The sequence below is a fragment of the Limulus polyphemus genome, unplaced genomic scaffold (assembly GCF_000517525.1).
Source record: "Limulus polyphemus unplaced genomic scaffold, Limulus_polyphemus-2.1.2 Scaffold69, whole genome shotgun sequence".
Classification (NCBI taxonomy): Eukaryota; Metazoa; Arthropoda; class Merostomata; order Xiphosura; family Limulidae; genus Limulus; species Limulus polyphemus.
In genome coordinates, this window is record NW_013665679.1 from 301,293 (window position 1) to 311,795 (window position 10,503).

The 10,503-nt window shown below is 36.1% G+C and overlaps 1 protein-coding gene across 6 annotated transcripts in view; it reads left to right on the forward strand.

Annotated features, from left to right (window-relative positions):
• LOC106465668 (kinesin-like protein KIF3A) overlaps nucleotides 1-10,503 on the forward strand; it is a 101,961-nt gene that overhangs the window by 54,735 nt on the left and 36,723 nt on the right. For all 6 annotated transcript variants that reach the window (XM_013925906.2, XM_022393952.1, XM_022393935.1 and 3 more), the window contains exon 6: nucleotides 1,345-1,429. In XM_013925906.2, the coding sequence (XP_013781360.1) occupies nucleotides 1,345-1,429 (85 nt within the window). The remainder of the gene's footprint in view (nucleotides 1-1,344; nucleotides 1,430-10,503) is intronic.

A 10,503-nucleotide genomic window follows, 5' to 3' on the forward strand; every position in this document is an offset into this window, starting at 1 on the left:
TAACATGATGTTTAGTTGGTTTGTTTAACTATTATACGTGAAGTACGTTTTTTGGGGGGTGGTTAATGAAAGTGTTCCAAAATGCAACATTAATTTCTTGATGACCTAATATCTATATATATGCATCTGTGTGTGCGAAATAATAAGTTTTGGTTGTATGTTCTCGACTAGCACTAGCTTTCTTTATAGTGTATGTTCAAAGGGTCTCAGTTCATATGTATGATCTATGTTACATATTACATCTGGAAAAACAAAAATGTGTTACTTTTTACATGAGATAGTTAGTTATAAAACAAAAAATAAATAAATAATTATAAACTAAAGTCCAGTACAGTTGCAACTATAAGTACTGGTGGATGAAAGTGTTTTGGTTAATTATTAGAGCTTATAGCATTAGCTTCTGAAATATTTCGAAAACTTAATAAATTACCTTCAGATCAGGGCTGGACAGAGTCTAGTGATTATATGCTGAACTGTCAATCTGAAGGTTAATGGCCCATGTACTACTGCCAAAAAAGATTGCTTTTCACACTTTGGAGTTGTGAATGCATTATAAGAGTAACAATTTAATCTCACTATTTGATTAGAGTTTCCAAAGAGTTGATGGTGGACACTGTTGACTAGCTGACTTTCCTTTAGTTTATCATTTAAAGATGATTATCTGAGATAGACCTTGTGTAGCTTTGCAAGAATATCCAGAACAAAGACGTTATAAAGCCCTTCAGGTTATTACTTCTTTTCTGTTTGCATTTGTTTGTTATGGAGGAATAAAAATGGCTTTTCTTGGCAAAAACAATAATACACTGTATTTGAAATATGTAGATATTGTTGCTTAAAATCAACATAAAATTTTCTAGTCTTTATATTCATTATATGAATTAGTACAAGGTCTTTTAAATACAATTGTTCTTTAGTTAGCTGGGTAAAACAATATGCACAGTATCTTAAATTCCATTTGTTGTTCTCATCCCTTAATCAAGCAAACTTTTGCAGAGAGAGAGAGAGCAGTATTTTAGTTTTGAAGTGTGAGAAAATAGTTAGCATTGTATATTAAGATCTGAAGTAGGGTAAAATTAGAAATGAAACATTTCTTCTTTTAGTGACATATCAGATTTTTAAAAGGAGAATTATGACGTTGAAAATTGCTCATGAAAATTTTACATTTAAATCTACCTTAGTTTTCATTATCAAGCTTTCTATCACAAAATACTAGAATTGCTAGATTAATAAAAGAAGATTCTAGGTCTAAAATGTGGCCTCATAACAGTACTTGAAATTTTGCTATGCCTGTTATTTAAACTTGTTTGTTACTTGCTTTGATGATAATTTTATTTCGTCCCTCAGGTTTTTAGTGCGTGCTTCATATATGGAAATTTATAATGAAGAAGTTCGTGATCTCTTGGGAAAAGATCAAAATGTTCATTTGGAGGTTAGCTTGTTTTTCATACTTTGCTGCATCATCTGAAACTTTTCAAATGCTTTTTTTATCCATTGTACTTCTTCTATAGTTTTAAAACATTGAAATATAGAACAGAATGAACAGTATAGAAGCAACACTTGGCTGTAGTTACATTAAGTCTTTCTTAGTCAGCCATGTTCTAGAGTTAATTAGCTAAAACTGACAAAAAATATAAATAGTTTATGGAAATAAAAATAACATAAATGAGCTAAACAAACTCTTGAAATCATTAATGATATTCAGTTGTATGAGTGGAAGGAGATTTTCATGTTAAGAATAGAAATACTCTTTTATTATAGTTTTTATATTTCATTTGCATAATCTCTAGTACCTCGTAAATGAATAACAGATGTTTTTGCTATAAAACTTTATACTTTATCTCTTATTTTATTCTACCCTAACACTAACTGTAGGGAAAGCATATGTGGAGAAAGTTGAATCTAAACTAACATAACAAATTACTGGCAAGATTATATTTCAAGTTATGGTAAACAAAGTATTAAATTACATAACACATGAACAGCTTGCATGCATACCTCACAGAGAAATTATCTTCTTTTTTTATACTTAAGTTTTCTTATCTAATTATCTAACTTAAGTTTTAATTTTTACATTTTAGTTACTTTTGTTAAAAATATATATATCAATACATAAAAATAGTACAAGAACAAGAAATTTACTTCATACTATAGTACAAGAACAAGAAATTTACCTCATACTATGGCTTGTTAGCCTATTTGGACTTTTGAACATACTATTAATGTATTTTGCTAAGAATACTTTTACATCACTATAATAGTTGTCCAAAAAATAACTTATGTAACTTTCAAATATGCATTTAGAAACACACACAATGATTTTGACAGCAAAACAGAATGCCCCAAGGCTATAATAATTCTGGTTTTCTAATTAACTTGTTTCTAGCTTGTTTGGTGGATGTAACAAACTTATTAATATCTCAGAAAATAAAGTATTTGGGAGGTTCTCATTTTAAATTCTGGCCTATCAATATCTATAGTTGATGTATATAATTGGTGGATATTTTGAAAACCACATAAGGGAAGAAAAAATCTACAAAGGAGAATTCAAAGCAGAGAGGCATCATGTGGCACAGAGAAGTGATAATTGAGAATTCATTTAAATATTTCCTTATTTAAAAAAGGTAAAATCTATATAATATTGAATATGAATTATAAACTACATTTTGGTGTCATGTTTATTGATGCACATTGATAATAAAGTCTTCCAAAACTTACATACCTCTGCTGATACTTATAGCTATTACTAGACTGCCAGAGTTTCTTCTTTGCCCATCTAAGCATTAGTCTGATTTTTTCTCCCTTGCTCCAGTCTTTTATACCCCAGTCAGTTGCCCTTGGTGATAATTGTATTGTGATACTCTCCACCTACATCAATGCACCCTCTATCCTGGTGCTGTATATAAGCACCTCATTCAGATAATTTTATCACTTTTTCTCAATAAAATATCACTAATGGGTTTCCCACTATTATGACATTCGGAGACATAAATAATATAATTTAAATAAAAAAACTACATTTTTTTCTTTCTTCCGATTGGCAAGCCGATTGTGGTATGAATTCCTGGATTACTATTTCTGGCATGGAGGCCAGATGGGTCTCTCCTCTCCCACCTCTGATATCTAGCACCACACAACAAGTGGAAAGGTCTTTCTCGTGTTGAGACTGTTAGTGACATTATTCGTAGTGAGGATCTGTGGTGATCCTAGAGGGGGCTCTGAGGCTGCATTTGAGAGTGATCATCAACATTTTGGAGAGACTTTAGATTTGCTTTTTCCTGTGCCTTCTTCTAGTCTGTTGGATTTTCAGCTCCATTGTGGGTCAGTGGTAAGTTTACAGACTTTTAGCACCAGGGTCTGGGGTTTGATTCCCTAGGGTTGACGCGGCAGATGGCCCACATTTGCTTTGCTCTATAAAACAACTTACCTTACCACGATCTTTAACTGACCTGTGAAAAATGAAAAGGAGGTCTTATTGGGAAAAGCTGCCTTTGATTTGTTTTTCTTCTGTTCTTTCTTAGTGTGTGTGATGTTTTGGACTTTTTTCTGGTTGCTTTTGAGCTTGCAACTTAATTGATTGCTGAAAGGTCTGTGAGTGAATTATTTCTTTCTCCATACACGGAAGTTGAGGTTCATGCTGGAACGTTTATTTCTTAGATACGTGAAGGGATAGTTAGGCCGCATGTTGTCGGAACTTCATGATTTCGCCTACCACCATCAGATATTGGCAATTAACCGACTCTCAAATAATATCTGCTCTTCGAATTTTGGTTATTAAGGCAGAGTTTGTAGTTCACATATATAAGTCTATGTACTCTGATGGGACAGATTAAGGCTATGGACTTACAATTCAACTTCAACATTTTGTTTCCTTTCACTTCACTTTGTTAGAATGCTCTCAGGATCACCAGTTTCATTGAGGATGAGCTGAATCCATTGTTAGCATGCAAGTTGTTTCAATTTTCGGCTTCTACATTCCTTCCAGTTGTTTTTGGAGTCTCGAATTTCATCAGCTCCTACAGGGGGTTCATAGTTTCACCCCTATTCATGAGTACCGATCCCCGACATCAACTCCTCGATACATTGGCACTCAAAATACATTGTCTATATCCAAGGTTTCCACTGATTAGTCGAATCGCCAGCAGTGTCGGTGATTATTGTATACCTTCAGAAGCTGTGGGGGCTCTGTCCAAGAATTTCTGGATGTGTGGTAATTTTACCCATCGGTCCAGAAGTTCTGCAGGTCCTTTGGTCACAATTGGTTCAATTCACATCTTCCCCACTCTTGCCCACCTAGCTTGTAGTGTTTTCATCTCTCTCAGTTCATCGGGATTTGGTTATCTGGGGGTAGTGAGAGAATTGGGCTAGTTCTTCAGAGTTTTTATTCCAATTAGATGTTGGGTCTGTGAAGACAAAAGATTGGTGTGCAGTCATTGATCTTCCTTGTCTTTATCAATGCCGAAATTCTCCAAGGTTCACAACTTAATTATTCCTTAATCTGTGTTGATTTTTTTACTTCAATTATAGATGTACAACTTGATTGTAGTCGACTCCTATCTGCACTTTGCCTTAGTGGTGGAGTCCCACCACTATCGATGTTTGTGGTGCACAAGGATCAGGTATTGCAGTTCCATTTTTTTTTTACCTTTGAATTTGCATAGGTTTAACATGGGTTATGCTGTATTGTACAAGTTTTCTCACCCCCTTCATTCCATCGTACTGTGCACACATCATTCCTTGGATGACTGGTCACTGCTTGCAACATCTCGTCAATTGTTAAATCTTCACATCCTGATTCTACTTTTAGATACAACCTAGGCTGGCTTCTTTTTCAAGACATGTGACATCTATTCTTGCTCCAATTCAATATGTCATCAGTCTGGGTATTTATTATTTTTCATCCCATCTCTCAGTTGGGCTCAGCTGTCTCCCATCCTGCTCAATGCTATAGAATAGGATGCCTCACCTCTCCTTCTTCCATTGCATGGATGGTACTTTCTCTTCTGGGAATGTGGGCATCACTCGATTCTATTGTAATGAGAAAACAAGCTATCCTTTTATTGGTCTTTAAGCAATAAGGGATCATACACTACTACAATTTGGGTTTCTCTACTGCCACCTCGTCCAGAGTTCCATTCTCTTCACATATGTATTTCTTCAGGGATGGGGTGCATATACCAACAGTTAGGAATTTCAGAGTCTATGCACGGACAACAAGGATTCTCTACACAATGTTTTCATCCTTCGTGCTCTTCAATAGGCAAGGTCTCATGGTTTGGGCTTCTTAAGGGATAAATTGTCAGGCTGCACTCTGACTATTCTGTGGTGGTGTCTTATGTTTCTCATCAAGGAAGTATGTGATCTGGGGTCCTTATTTTTGAATTTTGGACGTCCTTTTTTGGGACTATTTTTATCTTATCACCCTTCTAGCTTGCCATGTTCCATCGCAAGGCTCAGCTAGATTGCCTCTCATTTTGCAATTTTTGGGTTGGCCTCTCATTGGATCACCAACTAGTGGCAATTTGGTCTCCAGTATCTCATCTTTGGGCCTTGGCAATAGATACTTTCCATCTGGACAGGGTGGGATTACAACTCTCAATTTTCTCTCCACTTCATATGTTATCCAGGGAATGAAATATGATTTATTCTAACCCATTGCCAGATCCTGTTGATTGCACCAAATTGGTGGCTACACCTGGGTTTGTACTTCTGCCGTCTTTTCTGGTGTGTCCACCTCTTACACTTCATTTTATGCTCTCTTTAGAGGCAGCCATGATTGGATATGGTGCACCCGGCTATCCAGAAGTTCAAGCTTCTGGCATAGAGGTAATGCTGTCTTTCACACGTCATTGGGGTTTAATTTCTAAGGTTGACATATATCTGGCTCAGTTTCTGCTTAGTCTGAAAGTCACTTTTCTCAAAGGTAAAGACATGCTTATCAGCAATGTTATATTGAGAGGAGGTTGGACCTTTTCAATCAGTGGTGTCAACCATAACTAGTTTTTGGACTTGGCTCTTTGACAGAGGTTTTTACATCTACCACAGTCACCATTGTTTATGGTGAGCTTATCGACTACTGGTCAGTTATCGCAACTACATATTTTTGAGTCCCCAATGCTCTCCTGATTTGTCACATTGTTTTGGGTAATTAGTTCCAAATGACCATTCCAGTTATTTAATTGGTAGATTCAGGTTACATGTTCTTTCTCTACAGGTGTCATTCCACCTCAAATCACTGAGGGCATGACACCCAACATCTCATAATTGGGCAATTTTTTAACTGATGGTACCTATCTATTGGATAAGTATACCTGCAAATTTTTTTGCAAAATCCTTTCTCCTTCAAGAAATAGAAACATTTGAATTTTATCCAAATTTGGTCAAAAGTTGCTTATGGCAGCCAATTTGAATTTCCACAAATACTCTCTGCCATTGTAATTATTTTCATAATTTTACTCAATAAGGAATCCTAATATGGAAATAGCTTTTACTTGTATCCTAAAACACCCCCTCCACCTATTTACCATTTAAACCCCCTACTATAGAATTTTAAGAGTTACAAAAGGGTTCATACCCTGTTTTTTGAAATTATTGGAATCCAATGTTTGACAAAACTTATCAACACCAAATTTAGAGCAAATACTTTTCAAACCATGTAGCTTACTATATCAAAAAACCTGAGATGTTTTTTTTCCTTGGCCCAAAGTAATAGTCCTCCTAAAATTGACTAAATTATAAAGTGGATGTGCCTAAATTCTATTTCACGTGATATATTGATAATTACTGTTAATTTCAAAGAGAGCTTAAAACTATATTGACATTAATTCTATAATAAAACTAAATATTATCTACATGAGCTACAGAAGATTGATGAAGTTCTAAAGTCAGTTTTAATGGTCTAACCAACAAGTTATTGGACTAAAATGTCTGAGAATCTTTAAATCTGGTCATTGATCTCCTGTTTTTTCAGAAACTCATCAATCTTTTTTATATCAATCTCCTGCAAATGGTATTAACGACCAGTTGCTGTTACAGGTGCATTTATTGTGCAAAAAAATATGTTTCCAGTACAAAGCAAGTATCCTCTCTCCTTGGCCACAAATAGGATCTGGCTGGGTAAGTTGGATGCACAAATGTCAACTTCATCAACAAGTACAACCCAGTACTTCTCATCATGCTTGCAAATAAAAAGTTGGACTCTTTTATCTCTTCAGAAGGAATTTGGTCCATGCTTTTCCCTAAAATCAGGTCAAATGTAAGTGTGAACTCCTCATCAGAAGAGACAAGCTTCACACCAATAACGCTATTTTATAGTGGTATAATTTGGTGGAAACTTTGAGTTCCAGACCATGTGTTACTTTGCTGAAATCTTTTTTTCAGATATTCCTGCACCTCAGTCATCTCATCTTGTGAAATAAAAATGTTATTACCCCTTTAACTTCATCTCTGCAAAACTTGAAAACTTCCCTTGCTGACAAGATTTGGTTTGATAAGGGTCTTTGAAGACTGGCCCTTGCAGTTAAGCATTTAATTGTTCCTCCAAGACAGTCATATTTTCAAGTTTAGAAAAAGAAGTTAAGCTACCAAGCAAATATATAAATATAATGAATGAACAGTTGACCCTATTTATGTTAAAGAGGAAGACAAGCATTGGTTGGTCTTGCGAAATATTTAATTAGGTGAGAAATTTGATGAAAGGAATGACTAGATATATTGTATGCAAATGTGTGAAAGACAACTGTTGTTATTTCAATTGAAGGAAATTTGAGTAAATGTTGTATCCTGATTCATTCATTAGCTCAATGCTTCAGGAAGTGTTATTCCAAGTCCCATTCAATAGATAATGCAAACATTCAATGCCTTTAACAAAGGAATTACTCATTACATTATTTCATGATTACATAGTTAAATACTGACTATATAATAATTTGGTGAACAGAGATTAGCCTTTTTCCCATAAGGGTGATATCAGAGAACAATTAATACTATTAAAATTTACTTTAGAATTGCATCAATCTTCTGTAACTCATGTAGATAATGTTCAGTTTTATTATAGAATTAACCTCAATATAGTTTTAAGCTCTCTTTCAAATTGAACAGCAATTATCAGTGTATCATGTGAAATTAATTTAGGCATATTCGCTTCATAATTTAGTCAATTTTCAGAGGGCTATTGCTTTGGAACAAGTAAAAAACCATCTCGGGAGGTTTTTAATATAGTAAACTACATGGTTTGAAGAGTATTTGCTCCAAATTTGGTGTTGATAAGTTTTGTCAAACATTGGATTCCAGTAATTTCAAAAAATAGGGCATGAACTGTTTCATAAATCTTAAAATTCTATAGTAGGGGGGTTTAAAGGGTAATTGGGAGGATTGTTTTAGGATATAAGTAAAAGCCAATTCCATATTTGGATCCTTATACTTGAATTAGGGGGATGGAAAGTCTTGGTGCAATTTCAATAAAATTTTGGAAAATTATGAAAATAATTACAATGGCATAGGGTATTTGTGAAAATCCAAAATGGCCACCATTAGTAATTTTTGACCAAATTTGGATAAAATTAAAATATTTCTATTTCCGAAAGGAGAAAGAATTTTGAAAAAAAATTGCAGGTATACTTAATCCATAGCTGGGTACCATCAGTTAAAAAATTGGCCAATTCTGTGATGTTGGGTGTCAAAATGGTTTTTTGCTTTGACCCACACCTGTTTGTGACCTGACTCTTATGTGCCATGTATCCCCTTTGCCTACAAGTTTATTTTTCATGGCTGCTGACCTACAAATGTCACCAGTTGGAGTGATTTGTACTGTTTGTCCACATACCACCTCATTCTCTCTATGTCCCCATTCCAGTTCTTCTTACCCAACACTTTATCAGACAGGAAAGGGGTTCAGTCCTTTTCTCTCATTCATCTGCTCGCTCACTCTCTCTCTCTGTCCAATCAAATTTCGATCTTGTATATGTTCTGTGAAGGTCTTGAAGGTTTTGTTGCCTGCACTTATACCTTTAGAGATACCAGACAACACTTTATTCTGGGCTATTTTTGAAGGTGAGGTATCTTCTGTGAGTCACATCTAATCAGATTTCTCTTTTCTATGCCCTTAAAAGCCCGGTCAAATTGCCCGCTGGAGGTCACTGTGTGGACTGGTATGTGGACGTCTTCCAATACCTTTATCTCACATTATTTGCCTGATAGTCTCTTTATCTCGGGGCTTTTGCCTACCCCCTGTAGCTATCTTAACTATTTTGGCTATATTATCCAGAGGGGTGAGAATTTGTATTTCTGCCTTTCAGGGTCCCTTACCTTGTTTTCATGGGATCCCACTCTGTGGTGAGTGTTGCCCAGATAGGTGTACTTTTATCAAATGAATTCTGCACTAGCAACCACTATTTAACTATAAATACTACCGATTGCAACAGGTTCTGTAGAAATGAGGTGTTCCATAAGACCATTTAGGGGCTCACCAGGTGGTATTGCTATACTACACTGGACTGCCATTCATGGATTATCATGAGTAAAGCTGAAGGGGATTATACCTGCCCCTGTCAATCATCAGATTGAATAAATTGGGGCTGGTTTGCTATTAAAAATTTAGGGAACTTGGTTCACCTATTGCACTGTTCCTCAGGACTCCCCAATATGCATTCCCCCACACCCCCAATTCTACAAGTGGAGCTAGGGAGTTTTTACAGAGGCTTTTCCACCAGAGTATTAGAATGAATTCTTCTACTCCTGGGGAAGAGGTCAAAGTTGGGGACCTCCTACCTTAATGTTTTCTCCCAGATTTCAGTAGCAGTGGCACCAGCCTATGCGGGGGGCCTACTTGTAATACTGGCTCAGATTTGATGCTTGGCTATCCAGTTGGGGCGCGCATGGAAGGAGGTCCACCATCTCCTCCTAATTTCAAATGCAGAGTGATCCCATCCTGGGTCCTTGGTTGAGCACTGTTGTTCCAGATCCTCCCCATAGTTCTGGGGGCAAGTGGAAGGCTCCTTGCCCACTCAATTGGGGAGTGAGGATAAGTGTTTTTAATTTCCAGCCTGGATGAGTTCTGTACAGTTGTTTGAGTAAGGCATACATGATCCCATCATTTTGAGCCTGGCATGTTGCCTTTCAGGCTTCTACTGGTGGAGGAGAAGGTTTGTCTGCTTCAGTGTTGCTTACTTTCTCGTTGTGATTCTGGTTGCAGTCCAATTGCCATAGCCACCAATGTGAGATAGAGGGACCAAGACTCCTTAATTCTACCCCTGAGTAGTGGAACCTTGGCCTTACCGGCCTACGTTGATCTGACTCATTTTATAAGCTGTACTATATCCTATAGATCATTTTACAGATGGTTCTGCTATGATTAGTGTCTGGCAAAAAGCTTCAGCAGATATTTCCTTTGCACCGTCTCAACCAACAATTGGTCCAGTTATCAATGCTATTTTCAAGTTTTGAACAACTCGACTTTCAAGATCTATGTATCTACAGATGTGCCGATGTTTCCATTTATCAATGTTA